The sequence below is a fragment of the Protopterus annectens genome, chromosome 9.part0 (genome assembly GCF_019279795.1).
Source record: "Protopterus annectens isolate FY-2018-M chromosome 9.part0, PAN1.0, whole genome shotgun sequence".
Classification (NCBI taxonomy): domain Eukaryota; kingdom Metazoa; phylum Chordata; order Ceratodontiformes; family Protopteridae; genus Protopterus; species Protopterus annectens.
In genome coordinates, this window is record NC_056743.1 from 1122820535 (window position 1) to 1122845983 (window position 25449).

General features: G+C 40.0%; 1 protein-coding gene across 2 annotated transcripts in view; it reads right to left on the minus strand.

Moving 5' to 3' along the window:
* NCKAP1L (NCK associated protein 1 like) overlaps positions 1-25449 on the minus strand; it is a 1498172-nt gene that overhangs the window by 566436 nt on the left and 906287 nt on the right. For both annotated transcript variants that reach the window (XM_044083976.1, XM_044083975.1), the window contains one exon: positions 4633-4772. In XM_044083976.1, the coding sequence (XP_043939911.1) occupies positions 4633-4772 (140 nt within the window). The remainder of the gene's footprint in view (positions 1-4632; positions 4773-25449) is intronic.

Sequence of the window (25449 nt, forward strand, 5' to 3'; positions counted from 1 at the left end):
AGCATTTAGAGATTGAAGAAAATGACAGACTGCAGTGATTGGAGGCTGAAGAAAAAGAGAAGCAGTGACAACATGAGAGGGAGATGTTGACTCTTTGTCAGGGTCATGGAGGTAATGGGGAAGGGACTAACCACACCCCAAAAGCAATAACAGTCACTAAAGTTCTTCCACAATTTGCAGGGGGAGATGACTTTGATTGTTTTATTCATATATTTGAAAGCATATGTAAGCAGTATAATGTTGACCAAGAGCTCTGGGTATGGTTCCTGACCCACTTACTCCATGGTAAGGCTTTAACTGCTTTTTCTAAATTGTTTGATACTGATTGCTTGAGCTATGTTACTGTTAAACAATGTTTATTGACCTGTTATAAGTTAACACCTGAAGCTTTCAGAAAAAATATTTTGTGAGCATAAATGCAAGTGAGATGAAAGTGTAAGCGATTATATTACTGATTTAAGCACTTATTTTCATAGGTGAGGGAGTGGGTATCAGGTCACCACTTTTGAAAGACTGGCAGATCTTTTGGTGAGGGAGCAAGCCCTTAGTTGTTTGCCTGAGTACATGAGAATCTGGTTGGTAGACCAGGACTATAACTCTGCAGATGAACTGGGGATAAAAAGGAATATTTACTTAGCAAGAAGGGCATCTCTCCAGAAGAAGGAGATACCCAGTGCTGCACATGTATATAAGGGAACCTATGGTGGGCAGCCTAAATCACCCCAATGGAGTCTACCGGTAATAGTGGAAGCCACTAGTTCAGGTTCATGGCCAGGATCAGGGGTTAGATGTTTTAAATGTTACCAGAGGGGCCATGTAGCATACAAATGTCCACTGAAGCAAGGTGGGGATCAAAAGGTGAGGGAGCCAGTAAGTGGAATTAACAGTGTGCCAGTAGTAATTTGTCTGGAGACAACAGAGGTACCAAATTATCAATGGAGTTTGAATCCTATCTTACCGGATGGAAAATAGGCCACTGCTAAGAAAGACACAGCCTCTGGTGTAACTATTGTGAAGCCTGCATTTGTTAAAGAAAAACAGTACTTGCTTGGGCAGTCTACTCCAATCAAAAGTTTTAGGAAGGATCCCATTCCAAATACCTTTGGCCAAGGGTCATCTTGACTGGGAGGGTGGAAAAGGAAGCAAGCAAGTAGCTGTGTTTGAAGATGTTCCCACAAATGTCTTGACAGTAAATGATTTTGATAATGCAGTACCTTGTGTGCATGCAGTTACATGCAGTCAGGCTTGGCGATAGGCATGTATGTCCTGTAGCCTGGGGGAGACCCAGACAGACCCCACACCTGAAGCTGGGGCTGGTGATGTAGCTTTTTCAGAGAGGGAACTACCTTGTAGCAGTGAGCCTTTAAATGAGCCACAGCTGTTGGTAGGTACTCTAGGTACTGATGTTCCCATGGACAGGGTGAGTGCAGGGATAGTGTTGAGTGGTAGAACCCAGCCTGACAGTGAGACACTGCTGTCAGAAGATACGAGGCTTCCTGTGGAGGCAGAGCTGGAAGGGGTCACAAAAGCAGAGATAATACAGGCTCAGCTTTTGGATCCTACCTTATGAAGCTTGAGGGAGGTAGCTAAGGAGACACCTAATGCTCAAGGAAAAGGGGAGTCTGTATTCTGGAACAAAGGATTACTGTATATAGAGTAGACCCCTGAGGGAAGGCTAGCGGGTGAGGTAATACAGCACTTGGTAGTGCCCAGAGCATACCATCTGACACTTCTAGCCATAGCCTGTGGCATTCCTTTTGCAGGTCATATGGTCATAAAGCATACTAAGACATATATTATGCAGAACTTTTACTGACCTGGGATTGCAAGGGATGTAACAGGGTACTGTAGGACCTCTGAGCACTATCAAAAGTTATGCAATGCAGGGGACAAGATCAAAGCCCCGTTGCTGCCTTTGATAGAAGAGCTGTTTCAGAGGGTAGCTGTGGATATTGTGGGGTCTCTGACTACCCACGTTCCACAGGGAAGAAGTATATCCTGGTGGTAGTAGTAGATTATGCTGCTGGATACCCTGAAGCAGTGTCTCTGTCCTCCATCAAGGCAGAGAAGGTGGCAAATGCTTTGTTAGAGATTTTCAGAAGGGTAGTTTTCTAGAGAGAAATACTGACCGACAGAGGTGCCAATTTCATGTCAGACCTGCTGACTTGTCTCTAGCAACGGTGTGGAGTGAAGCACCAAAAGTTCACCCCTACCACCCCAGACTAATGGTCTTGTAAAGAGGTTAATCTCTACACCAAAGACCTGCTATGGGCATTTGCAGACCCATTTAGTAGAGAGTGGGACAAATATTTGCCCCATCCATTGTTTCCATACAGAGAAATACACCAGGAATCTATGGATTTTTCACCGTTTGAGTTGCTGTATGGGCATAAGGTGAGGGGGTCTTTAGATTTGATTTGTGATGAGTGGGAGGGTGAATATGAATCCCACAAAGCATCTGTTGTGGCATATGTCCTGAACTTCAGGACAAGGCTTAGGGATCTCATGGTCTTGGTCCAGGAGAATCTGGCAGGAGCCTAACAGCACAAAAAGGTCTGGTATGATAGGAATGCTCGAGCATTAGAGTGTGTTGTGGGACAGCAGATTATGGGGCTCATTCCTGGCAGAACAATAATCTGCAGGCAGCTTGGGAGGAATCCTTAGAAGTGGTAAGGAAGGTCAGTAATGTTAATTACATGGTAAACCTGCTAGGCAGGAGGTAGGGGGACAAATTGTACTATGCTAACATGATGAAGCTTTAGCATGCCAGGGAGGTCCTGGGCAGACTGCAAAAGGCAAGATTATCCATTAACAACAGTAAGTGTCAGGTGGACATAGCAGAGGTCCCCTACCTGGGACAGAGTGGGGAGTGGTAAGATTAAGCTAGAACATGCCAAACTGGAAGCTATTCAGGAGTGGCCTACCAGTTACCAAAAAGCAGGTGACAGCATTTTTGGGGATACCGGGGTAGTATAGAAAGTTCATGCCCAATTATAGTACAATAGCTGTTCCCCTCACAGTCATGACAAGGAAAAATAGGCCAGATAAGGTTGGTTGGACCCCAACCTACAAGCATGTATTCCAAAAGATTAAAGGGGCTTTGGGAAGATTCCCTGTGTAAGCCAGTCCAGATTACAGCAATGCCAATGCAGATGGACTCTCAAGACAGGGTATAGGTTAATGTGTTCCCAGACTGGCCCATTTCTCTCAAGCAATGTTTTTCCAGAGTCATTTGAAAAACTAGCTTGAGTCTTCAAATAAGGGGGGTGGTGATGATTTGAGGTATTGCCATCTGTGCCAGGAAGAATATGGCAGTGCATGTGTAACATATGCCATCATAGTTGGCTTAAGTTTTGTAAATAATTTTGAGCCATTTGACTATCACACTGACTTGTGCAGATGCTTGTGTTAATAAATGTATCAACAGTGTTATTATAACTGTTTAAATGTTTATGTTTAAACAAAGAATTCAGGAAGGGAAGAGTAGAATTTTTTGAAATTGTTCCATAGCTTTCAGATTCTGCAATGGATCTTAGCAAAGCTCTGAATGTGTATTGTACCAGAGTCAGGTGATCAAATGTGATGTCATTCTATAGCCAGCACTAAGAGGATATAACTCATACAGCAGTTTGTTTTGTTTTCTTTGGAATCTGACATAAAGATCTATGTCAGTTATCTCAGTTAGTTTAGTTCCGCTCAGTTAATTGGAAGCTCATCACCTTGCCTTTTGAAATTTCTCAGCATCTAATCTTGCCTTGCTCTATTAATTAAGTTAGCTAGGGAATAGTTATTCTTTAGACAGTCATGAAATACAGTGAGACTAGTTGAGTTGTTTTTCTGCATCTGCTTGAATCTGTACAACTGTGTTGTTTTTATTTCTACTGTGATTGAAACTCTGGTGTTTATTGTACTTAGATATTTAGTATACTCATGTCTTTCTTTTTATTATTAGTAAATATTTTATACACTTCATTGTGGATGGTCTTTTAGATAATACTTTTAACATCTTGAGAGTACTTGTGCTTATTTTAGTGATTGGATACCATTGTAAGAGCCTTAGAGTAGTTGACTGGTGGCAGTGTGTTTACCTTACAGTCTGGTTAGAAGGGGGCACAGCTAGTAAATCTGAGCCAACCTTTCCCAAGAGTGTGTGAGTATGTGAAAATCAAATACCCAGTTGTGGGTGTTTCAGCTACCTGAAACTAGGAGACAGCACTTCAAAGTGAGTCTTGCTTGGGATCTGGAGAAACAGAGAGTCCAGTCCTGGGTCTGGAGCATGTTCCCTGTGTGCTGTTTGGGGAAATTATGCTTGATGCTGAGAGCTGCATTTGAAATACTGTGTAAATCCATTCCTGTTTTTAGTGACCATCTCTCAGCTGTGTCAATGGTGAGGACTGAGGCTTCTTGATTTCTGGTCGGGGTAGAGAGGCCATCACAGGTAGTCTTGTTAATAGAACATATTCTAATTCACTCAGCAGAATGTTTAATAAATATGTAGATGCACTCTGTAATAGAATTCTAGCCTACCAACAATTTATGAATAATCTGATTAATTTATCAACTTGTATTCTATCAGTCTGTTATGCATAAATTCATTTAGATCATATAAATCACAACTACTGATATCCTTACTTGGTTACAATAGTCCTGTCCTTACGAAGGCTCTCTGCTCCTGGCTTTTCTCGCTCTGGTTCCATCTTCCTTGCTGGTGGCTTTTTCATTCGTACAGTTCTTGCTTTGCTAATAGTAGCAGCACTGTGTTTTGGAAGCAGCTGACAGAAGAAAAAGTAAAATCAACTGACTTGGGCTAATGTAGATTAGTGTTTACTCTACTTACTAGCATTTAAAGCTCAGTTACAGAAATGAGTATATAAACACACACACACACACACACACACACACACACACACACACACACACACACACACACACACACACACACACACACAGAATGTTTCCTTTCTATTTGCACTTTAAGTCAGAATTAGGACTTCCACGGTACAGTGTACAGAAAAAGTTGTAAGCTCATGTCAAGAGCACATTCTCCCACAATGCAGGACATTTTATTTCAGCTGCAATGCAATAATTCATCTTTATGGGAAGTTTAGCTAATTCAACAGAAATAACATATGAATGCTTTACACATCCGACCATCAGCAGATCTATGGAGAAGCCAGTTTTCCTCCTATAGCTTGTAGTGGTTATTCCTGTGGCAAGAGTGTAATTACTGCAGTTCTGGGAAAAGATAAACACTGCTGGTTAGAGCTTTGGCTGTTTTACATTTGTTCTTTCATTTTTCTTATTTATGTTATATTGCTTGAAACTGAACTTAGCTAAGTAGTGTTGAAACTTGCACGCAGCAAATGCAGGCACCTTCAATATATAAACACACTCACACACAAAATGCATTGTGCATTGGCTCACACGTGAGTGTGTGCATGCATACACACAATGTTTCTTTTCTGTTTGTGCTTAAATTCAGAATTAGGACATGGTAGTACAGTGTTGAGGAAAATTTGTAAGCTCATGACAATAGCACATCCTCAAACAATGCAGGATGTTTTATTTCATCAGCGATGCAAATATTTGCCTCTGTTGGAAAATTAGCTAATTCAACAGAAACAGCAAATGGATGCTTTGTATATCCAAGTATCAGCAGATTTAAGGCAAAGCCTATATCCAAGCATCAGCAGATTTAAGGCAAAGCCAGTTTTACCCAGGTGTGCGAGTCATCTAGAGCTTGCAGTGGTTTTTCCTGTGGCAAGAGTGTAATTGCTACAGTTCAGAAATTTAACTAAGAGTTTAAGAAAAGACTTTTAGATCTACTAGCTCATGGTCTGTGGTTGGCATCTGAATTCAAGAACAATTACAAATCATTCTTTAGTTATGTTAGAAAGCTAAGCAACAACTCTTCACAATATACAGAATTCATATTAATAATAAATCCTACTCAGATCTGGTGGACGTTGCCAATATTCTGACAAATAGGTTTAGTGCAAATTTCACTCCTGTGATGACTATCCAAACCCCTAAGATCTCCATATCTCACAACACACCCATTATCACTAAAGAACATGTAGTGAAAGTGCTAGGACAAAGAACACTTCCTCCATGGGACAAGACAGCACACTGTGCTGTTTGTTAAATAGTACTAAACATGACATGGTGGTACCTCTTCATAAGCTATTTAATCTGAGGCTGCTACAGGTTCAATCCTGGAAGTATTGCTTAGAGCACCGGTGGTTCCTCTCCATAAAGGTTGCCCTACTACCGATCTCAAAAACTGTACATTCATCAGCCTGCCAAGTCTCATTTGTAAGGCCATGGGACACATTATAGAAGATGGTAAAACTCTCATTAGTCTAGATTCTTAGCAGTTTGGCTTTGTAAAACACAGATCCTGTGTAAACTTCTTTGAAAAGGTAACACAAGCTGTTGACAGTGGTCACACTGTACACACAGCTTACTTTGATTTGGACAAGACATTTGACACCACCCGCCATGCTAGCTAATCAATATATTAAATGGATTACAAATAGATGCCATGTAATATATAAGATGGATAGCAAATTAGCTAAAAGACAGAAAACATAAACGTGAAACGTGACCAGTGGTGTCCTGCAGGACTCAGTGTTGGGACTGCTTTTGTTTGGTACTTGTTTCTCTGAACTGCAGATTTAAAAAAAATTAGGGATAATCAGATTTGCAGATGACTGCAAACTGGGAGTTATTTTCAAATCCCCATTTTGACAGAGAAGTCCTGTAGCAGGAACTCACACTTGTAAATGCCTGATGTACTGAAAATTTCCTTAAATTAAATTTTAAAAAGATGCAACATTGCCACATTTGCCAGACAATTCATCCCCCCAGCATATAGTATTGACAATACCCCACTTCAAAATGAAAATGCAGTTAGAGACCTGGGAATCTAGGTTGATAATTCCCTTTCGTTTGATCATTATGTAGCAACATTTGTCAGGAACTCCTTCTACTTGGTGCAGTTGATTACCAAGGGAATATTATACAGATCAAAAGATGTTATTATACCCCTTATTCAGCACTGATCATGCCAGTTGTACAATGCAATCCAGACATCAAACAGTTGGAAAGACTCCAAAGATTCCTTTCAAAGAAGATTACAGGCTTAAAATGTCTAAGCTACTACAAAAGCCTAGAAGCACTGTTACTCTTCTCTGTGTTTTATAGTCTCCTCAGAAGAGACCTTGCCTTCCCAGTAATGAGGGACCCAGTACTCCAGGATCTTTTGTATCTCCACATAATCAGACATTTCCAACAATACCAGAACAAGGGATTTAAACCTGCCTCAGCAGATCAATAAAACAAAGTGGAGAGAGAAGTGTATTACTCCGCAACTCATTCACCTCTAGAATAGACACCTCCTGTAGATAAAGCAGTGTGATAAACTACTTTCCTTCAAATGGGAATCTGGGTAATTGGATGAGTATATATAAAGTCACAGCAAGGTTGACAGAGCTAGCCCTCCTTTAGAGGGGATGTACAGTCAATAATAATTCCTATAATCCAGTTTCAAATTAGAACAGTCTAAATTGTAATTAGGTTAGGAAAATGTGATAGTTCATTAAAAATGGCAATTAGGTTCTGTGGCATAGTGACTGCTTATCCTAGAAAACACATGGCTCGTTGTTGGGCTTTGTCTGTTGGGCTGCCCTTACCAGATAATGGGTCATGGAGGGGAAAATCAGAACAAGCAGATAAATGAGAAAGTGGAAACCTCCATAAGAACTGAAACAGATGTAATGACACTGGGTGTAAATGATGGCCACTACTTCTGGGGGAGATCAGATTCCAACTTCTGGGCAAAGAAATGGTTCACAAACTTGTGAAGGAAGAAATCAGTAGTATCTATGGGTAAAGAAAGTAAGACAATTACTGAAAAAGAGAGAAGGAAAAGTATCATTGTGTGAGCACTAACCATGGCAGTAGATGTTCAGATAGATCACTGTTTCAGTATACATTGACAGATGTCCTGCCAAGGATACTGTAAAGTCAGCTGGTACGCCAAAGTTTAGGCAGTCTTTTTTCATGCATCATGCATGCTGGTATATAAAGGATGCATGAGGGAGCCTGAACATTCTCAGAGCTTTCTTGCTCCAGAATATATTGAGGCTTGCTATGCAGAAGATATACTAAGATACAAATCAGAGGGAGATAGGCAGGTGAAAGGAGATTCCACTTTGGCCAAAAGTAAAAGACATTAGTCACAGTAAATGACAGAGGGTGCATATACTGCAACAGTGATCTGTTCGAGCATCTACTGTTATGGTATGTTCTTACACAACTGAACTACTGTTCATCATTATATCACTGTTGCAGCAATGCTGACAGATGGGGTGATTGCCAAAGCTTTCAGGTAGACTGCGAAAGGGTAATAGATAATAGAAGTAGAATCCAGCAACTCGAAGTATGGTTCTGTAAAATTCAATTCTTTCTTGAAAAGACCATCAGTCTTGAAATGTTCTGTAAAGGTGTGAATGTAAGACCAAATAGCTGCATTTAGCTATAGATTTGGAGGCAAGCCCTTTGAAAAAGAAAAAAAGAAAAAACCTGAAGATGCTACCATTGTTGTAAAATGAGCTTTTACATTAAGTATGAGAGATTTACCATGAAAAGAACAAACGGAGATAGCAAGGGATATCCATCAGGAAATTAATTGTTTTGATACTGAAAGTCCTTGTTTTTTACCCTCAAAGGAAATGAACACCTGATCATATTTTCTGTTTTCTTGTCCAAATAAAATCTTAGTTGTCTGAGAACATCTAGCAAATGGCAAATCTTTTCACCTCTATTTTGAGGGTTAAGAAATATAAGGAAAGGTGTATAGATGGGCTCAGATAAATTTTAGTAACCACCTCAGGCATAAACGAAAAGGCAGTTGTAACGGACATATTGTCCTTGTGGGAATCTGTGAAAGGTGGAAATGGTGGAGTAGACAACTCAGAGATTCTTATACCAGAGGTTAGAGCAATAAGAACTGCTTTCCTTGTCTCTCTTGGCTTTTCCTGGATAGGGGTCACCACAGCGGATCACCTTGTCTGCTCATGATTGGCAGTGGAGTTTTATGGTGTCAAGTTGCCAGCCCGGTGCCCAACCTTCCATGGAAGGCACACACACACACGCACTCACGCCTAGGGCCAATTTTAGCATGTCCAATCCATTTGCAATATGTCTTTGGGGATGTGGGAGGAAACCGGAGCACCCGGAGGAAGCCCACATGACCACAGGGAGGACATTCAGACTCCGCACAGAAGACACCCCAGCCGAAGATCAAACCGGAGAGCCTTCGCTGTGAGGCGACAACACTAACCGCTGCACCACCACAGCCGTCCAAGAACTGATTTCCTTGTACAATATTTTAAAGCAGCATATGAAGCAGATTCAAAAGGTAGTAAAATTAATTTCTAGAGTACATAATTCAGGTATCATGTTGGAGGGATATATTTTTTGTGGAGCCTGACATACAGTACAATTTTAAGAACTGCATGACCTCAAAGTGTGAAGATGCACCTTAATAGTTATATATACCACATCAGAATTGAGCAGCTCACACAAATATTTCTGGATGGAAGGTACCCTGCCAGGTAGGGATCCATTCATCTCTTTTGGCACTAAACAGAAAATCTTTTCCATTTTACCACTGAATTTTCTCTTTTAAAGTCTGGCAAATAGAATTGTCTATATTGTGGATGCCATGTATCCCAGGGCCCTCTGAATCTCTCTTGCTGAGGTCAAAGCAAGTTTTGTCAGGGATATAAAGTAATTTAAGAAAACTAATCTTGTCTAAATGATGAAAGATCATGAAGGATGTGTTGTAATAGCAAACTAGAAACACCAGAGAATAAGTGGTTAGAAGGCAGGACTTCCTGAAGTTCAGAGTCTACCATTCATGCCAAAATAGCTTGATAGTGAACTGCAAATCCTGAAGAATTTTGTGAAGGGAAGAAGCTTATGTCAGAATGTCATCCAAATAAAGATATACATGGATACCTTGTAACCCTCAAAATGTTATGACAGGAGCTGTTCACTTTACTAACATTCTTTGAGCTATGGAAAGTCCAAATGGCAAAGTAGCAAACTGAAACTGCAATCTCAAAGTAGATCATTTTAAAAAAAATTCCTAATTTTGGGATGACTAGAAATTTGAAGGTAAGTATCCCCCAGGTTCATGTTAACTAGAAAAACTTCTGGAAAAATAAAAGGAAAAATTTCAGGGGGGGGGGGGCATTAGCATTCTGAATTTTGGAATGTTCAGAGGGATGTTCAAGGTAGAGACCAGAAAAAAAAAACTGGAATTGGAGTCACTAATGTGAAGGAATAGGTTATATTATACTCTGCTGCAGAAGTTCTGGAATGTTTAGAGAAAACAGATGTTGGCTTAAGAACACCAATGGAATTGAATGTTGCACAGGAAAATAATTTGAATTGGTGTGTAGCATTTTAAAAGGATTTTCAAAACCCAGGAATACGTTGTGCTTCTTCTGCAAAAGGGAAGATTAAGAGAAAAATTTGTTGTGAAGTCAGGAGTGAAATTGGCCAAGGTGGAGGGAAGGGGTAGTCAGAAGCTGGAAGGCTTATCTAAAAGAGGGATTTTAGCACCTTTGAAATCAGATTTAGGCTTTTCTTGTATTTTTTCTTTGATTTGTTTGCTTTTCTGTTGAGTGGGCTTTTTGCAGTTGAAAGGGCTAAATCTGGAGGGATAATTTCTTTGGAACTTTAGAACAGGAGAAAGAAAAATTGCTTGGACCTTGTATTATTTTACCCATTTCTATCAATTTTTGAACATGTCAGTAGATGGGTAACTGAAAAGGAACACTATCCAAAATAGCATCTAAAAGTGAATGATGTCTGAGTGAGTAGAACCTTTTCAGCACTGACTCGGTGACAGCAGCCCTGAATGAAGCATCTGCCATGTCGTATGCATATTTTACAGAATGTCACACAAGCGGAGAGGCAGAAGATAGCATGTTTTATAGTGCAATTTTAGAGTCACTGTCAGGAAGGTTAGTAAAAAGGTTGGTCACGTAGTTACAAATTGGTAAACAAATATATGTTTGGTAATTAACAACACCAAAAAGCTAAACTGGCTGAAGTATAACCTTTCTTCCCATACCTGTCTTGCTCTACTATCTTTATTACATAAAGCATTGGTGGATGCAAAATATTTGGATGATTTACCAGAATCTATAGAAATAACTGCAGGGTCAAATGTTGGATTTTTGTGCAGATACTTGTGGCTGTCAGGGACAAGCCTGTCAGGCTTTTTTGGTTAAGGTGGTTGAGACCCTGGAGTCACAGAAGCAGAAGGAAGTGTGTTTTCCAAGGATTCCAGTATAGGAGGGACAGCAGATATATTGAGAGCTTCCATATGTAAAAGATTGTATTTCTTTCTGTATTCAAACAGCTGCTTTTCCTCCCAATTAAAATGTTGCAACATCATTCGTATTTTGTCCCTCAAAAGAGTTTCTCTTCGGGAAAGTCAAATGACAATATATCACTGAGTTCAGATTCATACTCTGAAGGGAAGAGTAGCTGAGAGGGGAAAGTACAAGCCCTCAGAGTCTGACTCTGAGGAAGAATCTTTCTCAGAGGAAGCATCCTTTTTTTCTCTTTAGGGGAGTGAATGTTGTAGAGCAAAAACCTGTAGGGGTTTCAAAACCCTAAGGACTTTGGATAACTACTGAGAAAAAGCCTGACAACCCTTTTGAGAATCTCTTATAACAGGTGTTGCAGGAGATGAAAGTTGTTTAGAAACCATGCAAGAATGAAGTGCAAACTGGCTCGCAAAATAGAACCAAGAAGTTAGGATGAGTGGCTATACTTTCACAAAATTATTTGTCACTAGCAGTGCACCTAGAGCTCAATCTGGCCCTCTTCACTTTGCATTTATTTCTCAAAGGCTAAAGCTAATGTTAATGGTTTGTGGCTGACAAAGTTTTCAGATGCCTACAAAGGTCATGCCATTATAAACTCCCCAGAGGATACCAAGATCCTCCAAGAGGGCTTGTCCATCAGCAAGCACGACTGCCCTTGTAACTATCACATTGAAAACAAACCTTAACCTATGTCCCGATTTATAGACTTAGTCGCTTCTCACTTTTCCTTCCTTCTACTACTATTAGCCATTTCTTTTACTCACTGCCTTCTACACCATTAACTAATGTCATGTTGCACACAATGCATTAACTCCAACTTCTCATAGCTAGGTATATTTTTCCATTCTCCCCTATGTATCATAATTATAATTGCTATTATAATGCAAAATGTAAGTTCCATAATAATTAATGTAATGCCGTACTAAACACTCTATTTATGTATTGTCTTGAGTAAACTTGTTGCTGGAGCTTTTCTTCCTAGGCCTTCAATGAAAATAGATACTTTTGACCCAGGTAGATTTTCCAGGTAAACAAATATCAATAAGTAATAAACACTTGAAAATTTAACCTGGAATTAGGGATCTGGGAATAAATGTTGACAAGGAACTGCCCTTTGGTCACCATGTATATACCTTTGTAAGGAAGTCCTTTTTCCTTGTACAGGTTATACCTAAAGATACTGCATCCAGATAAAGGGATATCATTCTTCCACTGTATTCTGCATTCATTAGCCCGATCATCGAGTATAATGCCCCTTTCAGTATGTACATGTCCAAATAATTGTCACAACTGGAGTGACTGCAATGGTTTCTTAATAAAATATGATAATCTTAAAAACTATGCAGGCCATCTTAAAGCCTTGTCTGGCTTGTGAGAATCATACAGTCTACTGATGGGTGACCTCTGTTTTGCATAAATAGCTTCAACAGACCGTACTCTGTTGATCTTTTAAACATTCACAAGTAGAATTTCATCATGAACACCCATTCAAGGAATTTCAACTTCTTTGCCAAATAAATAGAACATGTTGGAGAGAGAGGTTTGATTCACAGAGAATACCCCTTCTATGGAACCATCTTCCACTCTGCATAAAGCAAATTGCTTCTCTTGCTCTATTCAAGTATAATTTAAATGAATGGATAGGTAACCACAAATTCAATATGCCCCTCATGGATACATGTCAATGTCCTTAAATTTCCTTGTAGGACCCATCTCTGGGTTAATTTTATGCAAAATATAAGAGCTAAAAGCTTCCATGGGAATGTAAGGCTAGGCTTGTTATGATCCTCACAAATCTTATGAACCTATGAACTTACGAGAAGTGCCCAATCCCGGACATACCTCTATGAAAGATCAAGAGACTTCCTTGATTCTATTTATTTATTTATTTTACATTTTTTGCTTGGGAGAGTCCAACTGGATTACAAGTCCATTTTCAGTGAAGGCCCTAGGAGAAAAGCTCCAAGAGAACAATTTTTTTACAAAACATAGTTTTAAGGACAGACATTTGACATACAATTTCCATAGAAGAGACTTTGACATACATATTAACTAACAGATAGGATACATTCATTCTCTACAATATCATTTTAAATTTTAGATGGTATTCTTAAGTTTAGGATTCCTGTGATAGATTATTATCAGAGTAAAAGCAGCGAGACGTAGAATAAGGCTTCGAGAGAGCAGATGATGCTCGCTATAGTTGAGAAGGATAACAAATTGATACACGATATGTCTTCACCTGGTTTTAGTTGAGAAGGATAACAAATTGATTTACAATATGTCTTCTCCTGATTTTAGTTGCTTATGGAGAGGTCAACATTACCCGCGGTGGTGGTGCTGCGGTAGCGTTGTCGCCTCACAGTAAGACACTGTCCGGTTCAATTCTCAGCTAGAGTGTCTTCTGCGTGGAGACATGCGTGAACGGGCATACCTTCGTTGAAGGTTGTGAGTCAGGGCTGGTAACTCGGCACGTAAAAATCAACTAGCAATCATTAGCGGACCGGTGTTCCACTGTGGCGACCCCTAACCGGGAAAAGCCGAAAGACACAACAACAACAACAACATGGAGAGCTCAACATTGCTGGGGTAGTTTTCCCTAACTCCCGGAGAGATGGGATGAGCCGTAGATTAACAGTCCTAAGTGGGTACAGTATTATGATTGGTTGGCTTAGCAAAGTTACTTAAGTTAGGTGGTGTTCTAATAAGACATTAGCTAGGGGAGATACAGGAGCACAGTCAATTATTCAAAAAGTGAGTTTTAACAAGTTTCTTGAACTGTGATGGGGATTTGTGGTCAGTTATGTGGGCAGGAATACTGAATTTGAGGAACACTATTCGGACCCCCTGAAGCCTGGGTTCCCCCTTTAAGGCCTTAATGGTTATTAGATGTACCAGAAGACTGCTTCAAGTCGGCCTCAAATGGGGGTTGCTACAGAGGGAATAAGCCTAGAGTTTGGATGGCCTGTGTACATACCAACAGCCTCAACAAAAAACATCACAGACTAACCTTGGAAAATAAGCTGACATGGTGACATCTTCCTGCTGCTGTTTATTTATTTATTTTACATTTATTTACTGGGAGAGTCCGACTGGACACAGGTCCTTTTTCAGTGCAGGCCTGGAGAGAAAAGCTCCAAGAGTAACACATACATATAATAGAGAAACAAATCCAGCCAAGTGAGTTGCAAATACATACAAGGTAGTGGTTTCAGACTCAATAAGCAGAGCAACAGTATTTATTTTTATTTATTTATTTTTATTTTACATTTGTTGACTGGGATAGTCCGAATGGATACATGTCCATTTTCAGCAGAGGCCCAGGGAGAAAAGCTCCAAACTTACAAACAGATAAAGACAAGCAAGTTACAGTATATGCACAAACATATTGTATTAACATACAAGTTACAGTCTCACATTTCAAGCCTATGAAGAATACAGTTTATATTCAGAAATGTATACAAATATGTTACAGTTTCTCCTATCAAACCTATAGGTGCAGCTATATACAGAGTATCTGCAGAGATGTTACAGCTTCTCTTTTCAAAACTTTTAGTGTAAGAGGTAAGTCATTGTGAATAAAAAAATGCAGGGATATGAAAGTAGATTAGGCTTTAGTCAGGGTTAGAGCAAGGACATAACCAGTGAGTTTCAAAATACTGGGTAAGATTTTTTTTTTTAACTGATTAAGGGAGGGGTTCAAAGTAAGGGCAGATGGGAGCGAATTCCGGGTTTTGCCTACTGAATTTGCAAACAAAGATTCTCCAGATAGGATGTTAGCTTTAACAGACTGAACCAAAAGTTTTGTAGTGGAACGAAGTGGCCTAGCGTTTTTGTAGGGATGGATAATGTTTTAAAAGGAGGGTATTTTTTTCTGGATGGTTAATAACCTTGAATGCTACAGTAAGTTGATTATATTGAATTAGCCTGGGGAGTTCTAGCCATCCTAAGAGGTTTAGGTTTTGACAATGGTGTGTCCTGTAGGAAGTTCCTGTGGCAAACCTGGCAATTTGATTATAGCAGCTAGAAAGTTTGCTGAGATCTGTTTTGTTCAAGTTAATGAGTATTGGTGAGGTATAGAGTAGAGGTGAAAGCAGATGGGTACGGGCAATGGCAGTCCTAGCTAGAGGGGTGAGAAAAGGTTTGTTTGTGTATAGGGAGCCAAGTTTTTTATTAACGGTTTTAATAGTTTGGTTTCCATGCATATCATATTTGAGGTTGTTGTCTATTATAACACCCGGGAGTTTGGTATACATATCTGGTGAGATAATGGTCCCATTGTTATATGTTATAGTAAATGAAGGTTGAAAGCATCTGTGAATAATTTACATAAAAATGGTTATTTACATTTAGTGGCTATATCCAAATGATTATGTAGAGTTAAAGTGAAACTACCATTAGTGGGAGATCATGCTAGTAGAGTAAGAGTAATGATAATAGAGTGAAAAGGAGGAATAGGCTATCCAGGGGAGTTGCAGGTGCAGATGTTAGTAAGGTGCATTTTTAGAAGTTTTTAAAATTGAAATGTTGAGGAGTTAGTTACTAGCGAGTTAGGTAGATTATTCCAGTATTTGGAGATGTAGTTGGAAAAAAGTGGTTCACTTGCTGAATTGCTATCTTTGGTGGTTTGTAGAAGGAGTTTGTTGCTGGAACGAAGGGGTCCTGAGGAGGAATATGGCTGAATGATATCTTTGAGTGCAGAGTTTTTTCTGATTGATAGAGTATTTTGTGGATGGAGGTAAGTTGATTAAAGAAGAGAAGTTAAGGGAGTTCAAGCCACTTGAGCTGCTTAAGTGATGAGCAGTGATGTGGCTTGTATGAGGCATTAGTGGCAAACTTAGAGATTTTATTGCAACAGGCTTCACGTTTGGCTAGATCTGTCTTGCTGCAGAGGTTGGTTAAGATTGGGGAAGTGTACAGAAAAGTTGAGAGGAGGTATGTTCTAGCAATGGTGGTTTTTGTGTTATTTGTCAGAAATATGTTGTTCCTATATAGCAGACCTAGTTTTTTGTGAACCTTTTTAATGGATTGGGCAATGTGAATATCAAATTTCAGGTTATTGTCAATTTCCACTCCTAGTAATTTCATATGGTTTGATGGGGTAATAATAGTTTTATGTTTAGAGAGGATACTGAGAGCTGTGGATGGGGAGGTGTATCTGGTTGGGTGGAAGAGAAGATGTTTTGTTTTGCTGGGATTTAGGATAAGTTGGGAGCTAGTGAACCAGGATTCAGTGGATAAGAATGAATCTTGAGTAATGGTATGGAGGTGTTTGAGGGAGGAAGCTGAGAAATCAGGGTAGTGTCATCAGCGTACTGAACCACTGAGGCCTGGGGTGTATCCAAGTGGAGCTGGTTGGTAAAAGGAGAAAGAAGAAGACCAAGGAACCCATAAGGTGACAGGGAGAAGTGGTGAAAGATCTTGTTGCCTGTGGACAGCCTGTTGACTTTCTGCTAGGTAACTTTGGAACCAGGTGATAATGGAGTGACTGAGGTTAAGGGAGGAGAGGACATAGATGAGTTTGGACTGGTTGACCATGTCAAAGGCCTTGGGCAGGTCCAGGAATATGGCTGATGCAAATTGACAATTACTTCTATGTTGGTTAACTGTGTTAGTAAAGGATAGTAGGGCAGTAGTGGTGCTGTGAGAGGGGCAAAAACCATGTTGGGCATTAGACAGGAGCTTGTGTGTAAGGAGATAGTCCATAAGTTGGGTGTGTACAACCCATTCCAGAATTTTTGAGAGAGGAGATAGAATTGCAATTGGGCGATGGTTTGTTAGTTTGGTGGAGTTACCTCCTTTGTGTAAGGGTAAGATGTGGGAGATTTTCCAGATGGTGGGGATGTAAGCTTCAGATATTGACTTGTTTATAAGTATGGATACAGGGTATTTGATTGCTACTGCTGCAATTTGCAGGAAGTCATTTTCCATTTCCATTTTTGACTGTGAAGAGATTTATTCTCTAAATAGATTTTTAAAGCTAAGACACATTTTTATGGGGTTTGGAACAAAAACCCTAAAAACAGAGCAGTCTATGTTAAGACTGGATCATATGCAGAAAAGATACTGGATATACCTGGCTTTACACAGAATCTGCCTAAGACAGAGGCATCTGCCTCTCTTAAATGATATGAACAGTAAAAAAGAAAGAGGAAGGGTCCCCAATGGGATACTTAGATTTCCCTTGCAAAGTCAGCCAGATTCTTTGATACAGCTGATGGACATACCTATAGATGAAGTCTTGTCTCCCAGACTGGCAGCAAGACATTTCTGTGGATTTTCATAGCCATATGTCTCTTAAGTACCAACATACAGCCCTTATTGTTAGGTCTAAGATCGGATGTACAGTGCACAAGTAAGGAGCTCATAACTTTTCTATACTGGCTGGACATACATTATCGTTGTCAGGATACATCCCATCTATCAGCATTACAGCAACAGTGATGAAAGGATGAATGAACGTTATCTTGCTATTTCTCTTTGTACTGTTGCTTTCCTGATTTCTGCTTACTTTATATGAAGGGTTTACAGAAACATGGGCCTGGATTGAAAGAAAAGTTCCTATGGAATTTGGGAACTGGAGACAGCTAAGTTTACCTCTCTCTTTTCAAACTTTAGAAGATCTTCAGCAGATGAATAAACAAACATCAAGTGGATTTTAACAGTTGGGCTTTGACATTCTGTGATAAAGACTAGTCTAATTCAATCATGTCTTCTCATAACTGTGCTAGTTGCAGCTGCTTTGGAGACGGCATCCATTGCATCATACCCAGATTTATTGCTTTGTTTATCCATTTAAGATGCAGAGTTAAGTGTGCACAAAATGTTAAAATTTAAATCATTATTTGAAAGGCTGGCAAAATATTGTCCCATGTTAGCCAGAATAGACAAAAGATACCTGGACATATGAGTTTGATAATTAAAGGCTCTGAATGCAAAGGTAGAAGTGTATACCTTTTTCCCATACTTGTCAGGTACTTTGCTGTTTTTACCATTAGGAAATTGATTAAAGGATGAGAAAGTTCTAGCATCTTTGCATCCGAAGAAATAATTGCCATGTCAGCATGTCTTTGTGACCCTACAAAACCTGTCTGGCTTTTTTATGTTCCAGATGCTGAGAATCTGGGAGCAGAAAAGCAGTCAAGAAGGCAACCTCCAAAGCTCTCAAAACTGGAGGGATAGCAACAGTCTTGGAGGTGTCCATATGACTTGGAGTTGTCCATGATCAATAATTCATAGTACCTTTCACTGACATTAGAAACTCCTATACCCTCACATTTGAAAAAATCTTTCTTTTTTGGTATTGTGTAACCAAAGAATATTTACTCAACGGGAAAGTCAGAGTGTAATGTATAATCTGCCTCAGATTCACATCCAATGGGTGAAGAAATTTGGGGAACATAATCAAGTACTTCTTTGTCTGAGGCAAAAAAACACCTTTTCCTCAGAAAAGGAAGAAACTATTTTCTCTTAGTAGAAGTAGATGTGGAAGAAACAGGGAAGGAGAATTGAATGAACTATGGATGAATAGCTCTAAATTGCCTTGAGCAAGGTACACCAATCCTCCTTGTTATGTTTCTGAAATGAATGGGGAGAAGGAGAGAAGGACGCTTGTTTTTCTTGTAAATGCTTATTGAGAATATCCAGGCATATATTCTCTGGGGTTGTAGCCATATGTCTGACCTCCATGAGTGATCATGTGACATCTTCCCTGACTAGAACCTGGTGGATACCTCCCTTGCCCTCAGCTAAAATAATCTTGGTTCTTCCTTCCTAGACAACTCTGCCAGAAAAATTACCTCTTTGGATAAGTGAGGTCCTGGTCTATAGTGGCCTCTAAAGGAGATGTACCAGATTCCTACTTAAGAAAAGAGCAATAATATTCTATACTAGGAGAAGACTGATGGTCCAGGGGTTGCAAATGCACACTGGCAGAATGTCAGCTTTCTAACTTTTTATTACGAACAGCAAAATGTATGTTGTTACTCCGTGATAATTTTTCCTTTGAATCTTGTAAAATTAATTTAAACTATAGGTATAGTACTTCTGAAAGTGCTTGCAAAACCAACCGATCCACCCATCCATCCATCTATCCATCCATCCATAACCCCATTCTACATTTTGAACATGGGGTCAAGGTATCAGTGCATTAGCAACAATAATCTAGAGCCAATCAAAATGCTGAATTTTGTTTCCTTATGATCATTTTAAAATAATAACTATTGCTTCAGGATGATCATAAACTGCAAAGCAAGAATGTGTCAGTTTGGTAACCTTTTAAAATGTCAGGACCTGCTAGACTGAGTTCCAAAACATGTAGACTGAATGGCTAAAAGAACCAGCTTATATATATATATATATATATATATATATATATATATATATATATATATATATATATACTAAGTCTGAGAGGCCTTTTCTCTAAGGTATGGTGATTTTGGACTTGGAATATAAAAGCTCTGGTGGCTTGTAACACTGCAAAAAGAAGTTTTAAGGAGAACATTGATTTTCAAGATTTGCTCTTCTCCTGTGTTTTCAGTCTTTTTCTTTTTTTGTCAGCTTGTCAGCACTTTTCTATACTCACGACATTTCTATAGGAAACCTTAATTTCATCTCAGGTAAAATTAGATGTCCTTACATTCACTGCTGCAGTATTCCGAATATATGGGATTCTCTGTTGTATAAGCCCAACATCTGGCCAGTTTACCAAAGACTCCTGTTGCTTTAAAGGTACAACGAACATTACCCAAACGCTCCTTGCATAGCACAGGGCATAAAGGTGACTTGCAGGCCTACCATAGTTGGACCTTCTTTGCCGCCAGTCCAAACGTATCTTTTCACCATCGGTCTGTTTACCTGCTGCATGTTCTTCCAGTTGAATGCATTTTTGTTCTCCAGTGACTACCTACACCTGTTTGCTGACTTAATTGCAGTTGCAGAGAAGTGCCCCATTGTTTTTTTTTTTTTTTTGTTGTTTATTCTTGTCTTGTTTTGTGCTCCTTGAGGTTAATGTCATCCAGGAAATGTAAATGCCAGTATGAGAGACAGAGTTTGCATAAAGACTGCCATGATAAGTCTCTTTTTTGTCTAGGAGCTTCTCTTGACCATATGTCTTGTTCAATTTGCCAGGCATTCATCCCAAAAACCCTATGCAGTAGACTTTCTTCCCTTTCCTTGTATTTTGAGAACCACCATCTTAAGCTACTCAGTAAAGATAGAATGCAAGGAATCTCCTGACCTAAAGTTCAGCCATTAGGGAAGAAGAAGGTGAAAAAGGTATGATTGGAATATTCCACTCTCCAGCTTCTGCCAGGTGTTTCTCCCAAGGCTGTTACAAACCAGGAGGCTTGCCTTGCTGTATTGTCAGATTTCTCTGCCACGACTGTGTTGGAAGTTGGTGAGGATCCAGCTGGCAGAACATCCTAAGAGGCTTTGCAGGAATCCATCTCAGACATTCATGGGAAACCACTGTTGATATTTTCTGAGGGGCCTAGGGAAGTTCCTCCCTTTTCAGTTGGAGGAAGAAGTTCATACTATGGTGGTTCTTTATGGTTATCTTGGGTCATCTTGGGTCTGAGCCTTCTAAGTTTTTTGGAAGGGCCATTCCCTTCAAAAAAATAATAAAAACTTGTTTCTTCTGCTCCTAGGTATCCACAAAGTGAGTGGTAGACCTTTACTCGGGGGATATTTACTGCTTCAATGAACTTAAAGCCTTCTCAGGGTATTTCAGTTCCTGCTACTCCTTGATCCTATACTCCCCTTAAAAAGCCTAGAGAACAGGATTCTTCTGAGGATGAATCAGATTCTGATGATGAATCCCTGACTTCTTCTACTCAAATTCCTTTGGACTATGGGTCAGAGGTTGAAGAATCTTAGTCCTGATGTTCCTTTTCAGGAAATTTCATTTGTGAACACTCTCTCTAGGATGATGGATTGTTTTTGTGGGATTATGCTCAGGTCTCTCATATCTATAAGATGTACTATGAGTTGCTGCAGTTGGAATCTCCTAAGCCTGTGGTTATTCCTCCTATTTTGGCTGCTTTGCTGGATGCTTTTTCCAATGGCTGTCATGCACCTGATTCTCTTACCCTGACAGGTTTTATATGGTGCCTGAGGACTGAGTTTTTTTTATATAAATGTCCTGCTGTTGACCCCTCTATAGTTTATTCAGCCTCTGATAAGCTATCTCAAGGGCTTCCTTCGCTAAAGTTATTGCCTTCTGACAAGGATAGCAGAGCTATGAAAAGGCTGGGTAAGAAGGTTTGCACTTCTGCTACCCTAGCTTTTAGGGCTATTAATTATCAGACCCATATGTCTAGGTATGTGCTGGGTCTTATTTCTCAGGCTTGGCAACTTGCTTCTTATTTTCCAGAATCGGAGGGTAAAACTTCAGTTCTGTCCTTACTAGGGACTTCCTCTCAAGTCATATGTCATGCTATTAAATGTAGTTATGATGCAGCAGATGCCACTTCTAGGGCTGCTGTTTTTGGTTCAGTGATGAGGAGGTATTCTTGGCTTGGGCTTAAAGCTAAGTTGATGGATGCTGCTCTGGATTCTAAGTTTTTGTTTGGGGAAGCTGCTGCTGGTTTAAGTCCTTTCAGGATAAGGATAAGGCCTTACAGGAGCTTGAATATGTGTTTGTTTCTCCTGTACCTACATTTCAGAGAAACTACTCTGCTAAGCCTGGCTTTGTTCATAGGCAATCCTGCCCTTCTACTAAAGGTAAGAAGACTGGCAAACCATCTCCTTCTGCTAAGTCTGCTCAGTTTTCAGGAACTCTGTAGCCTTCCTTTCCAGACAAACCAAATGCTGTATGACTATCTGTCCCTTCACAGCCACATTCCTCTTTCTCTTCACCTTTCTCATATTCTTTCTGTTTGGCTTCAGATCACTCAGGATTCTTGGGTTCTGTCTATCATTCATCAGGGGTACTTAATAATGTATAAATCCCATCCTTTTTTTATGGGCATTCCTGAGCCTACCGAGGAACAATTTCCCCTTTTCCCAGAGGTTCTTCTAAATCTCTTATCTCAGGGCTAAATCTCTTGACTCAGGGTACTATTCAAGATGTGCCTGTGTCCCAAAGGGGAAAGGGTTCTACACCAGACTGTTTCTAGTACCCTGGAAAGAGGACACTTGGAGACCTATTCTAGACCTCTCTCATCTAAACCCTGTTCTAAAAGTGCCTTCCTTTTGTATGTTGTCCTTTCAGATTCTGTTTCCTCTCTTGCTCCTTCAGGTCTATATGGTGCCTCTGATCTCAGGGATACTTATATCCACATTCTGATCCATCCTCTTTTCAGGAAGATTTTGCATTTCTATGTTGCCTCCTTGTATTTTCAGTTCCTGCTTTGCCCTTTGGCCTTTTTACTGCCCCATGGGTATTCACCAAATGTCTTGCTCATCTGATTGCTTTTTGCAGGCTTCAAGGGATTCAAATATTTCCTTACTTTGATGGCCTGTTGATTCAAGGGTCTTCTACAGAGACCCTTTTGCAAAATCTTCATTTTGTTGTTTCCTTTCTTCAGAGTCTGGGGTTCACTATAAATTTCAAAACGTCTTCTCTGACTCCTTAGATTCATGTTTTTCTGGGTTGCAGGATTCAGACTGTGCCAATGCTTGCTTCCCTGCCACTTCCAAAGGTCTTAACTCTCATTTATTTCTTGTAAATTCTTCATCTGGCTTCCATTACTACCAGGGAGTTTCTGAGAGGTCTGGGTTTTATGGCATCCATTATTCCAATGCTCCCTCTAGTCAAACTTCACATGAGAAAGTTTCAGTCTTTTCGTAAGTCAGTGTGGTTTCAACATACACATGCCCTAGACTCTGTAGCTCCTCTTCTTCCTTGTCTCAAACAGGAGCTTCACTGGTGGATTCAACAGTTGTCTCTGAATCCAGGGGTCCCTTTTCATCCCCCTCTTCCCTCTCAGGAATTGTTCACAGATGCTTCAGATATAGAATTGGGGGGGTGATATTTGGCTCCCTAAAAGTTCAGGGACTGTGGTCGCCTTGCCAGCAGGAGGATATCAGTTTCAAAGAGATGAGAACTCTTCTGCTGGGTCTTCAGGCCTTTCATCCTCTTTTCTCTCCAGGACCTGTCAAAATGTTCACAGACAATACCACAGTGATGTGGTATATCAGCAAACAGGGAGGAACAAGATCTTATCTTCTTTGCTGGTTGGCACTTCTTGTATGGATCTTGCTGTCAAGTCTCAAACGACTCTTCAGGCAGTTTATAGCTGTTCTGGTCAGAACATTGTGGCAGATGCTCTGAGCAGGTCCTTAACAAAACCTCTCAACTGCGCAGATTTTCCCAGACTGTCCAGATTTTTGACACATATTTTTGGTCCATTTTTCATAAAATTGTGGTTTTCTGGCAAATTAGTAGCAAATCATTAAAGACTGAAGTTAGAAAATAATGACAGACATTTGAGTTTCCGACCTCATACCCTTCAGAAAATTCATTCTAAAGTTAAACCTATTATTATATCAACTTTCTAGTTTTGAAAGAGCAATGTTTAAAAAATGTCCCTATTTTTGTGCCTTTGTCCCACTTTTATTTATGGCTTTGTCCAGATTTCTTGTTCTAAGAGATTGAGAGCTATGTCCTTAACTCAGTCCCATGAATGGATACTTCACAGGGATGCGTTTCTGGACATTATCCACCAATGGGGTACTCCTCAAGTGGATCTTTTTGTCTCCCCCTCTGAACAGACAACTTCCTCTGTTTTGTGCTAGAATCCCAGGTCCTCTGGTATGGAAGGTGGACACCCTCTCATTTTCATGGAAGGGGATGTTTCTTTATGCATTCCCTCCCCTTCCTCTCATTTCAAAAGTCCTGTTTAAAATTCTACAGGATGCTCCCAAGATGTTGTTGGTGACTCCCTTTAGGAGGCGACAGCACTGGTTGCCTTTTCTTCTGCATTTAGCCAGGGGCAATCATCACAAGTTGCTTCACAGGGTGGATCTACACTCACAAGACAAGGGATCTCTCATCTATCCTCACCTGCCCGTGCTTCAACTGACACTGTGGGTGACAGGATTTTGATAGACATCTTTTTCTGATGATGTGCTGCAAGTCCTGCAGGTGGCCAGGAAACATACCACTAGGAAATCCTACTTATCCAAATAGCAGAAGTTTTCTATTTGGTGTCTCTCTCATAACCTGGACCCACTTACTATGGATGTTCCTTTGATTTTCTCTTACTTGTGTGAGTTGCTCAATGCTGGTTTGACCTATTCTTCTATTAAGACCCACATATCAGCTATCTCTGCTTGTCTGCCTTTTTTCCTCCTTTAACTTTTAGATTTGAGGTGAAACAATTGCTTAAAGGAGACCTTAATATTAGACCTCCCAGAAAGCCTGTTCCTCCTCCCTGGGATCTAAATTTAGTTTTGGAGAAGTTGGCTTGGGCTCCTTTTGAGCCTGCTGCTTCAGCTTCCTTGCAACATTGCTCCTGAAAGACTATTTTTTGTTAGCTCTTACTTCTGCCAGATGGGTGTCTGAGTTGCAGGCCCTTATGGCTTGACCTCTTTTTTCATCCTTCATGAGGAAGGAGTGTCCTTGTGCACTAACCCTTCTTTTATGGTTACGGAGGTTAATGAGCTATCAATCAGTCTATTAATCTGTCTCCATTTTCCCCTGTATGCAAACTGACAGTGAGAGGATATTGAACTTTTTGGACATGCATAGGCAACTCAGGGTTTATTTGGATAAGACTAAGAATATTAGAAAATCTGATTAGTTATTTGTTTCTTTTCATCCTAGATCTTTGAGAATTGCTTTATCCAAGCAAACTATTGTTTATTGGATTTCTAAGACTATTTCTTTTTGTTGCACTTTTCATGGCAAGGGTCTTCCCTCTTTAATTAAGGCTCATTCTATTTCTGTTTTTTTCAAGGGTTTAGATACTAATTCTATTCTTAAAGCAGCTACCTGAACTTCTTGCATACCTTTATCAAGTACTACAATTTGGATGGTATCTCTAGAGCTAGGGCTGGTTTTGCTAGTGCCGTAATTCGTTGCTTTTTAGGG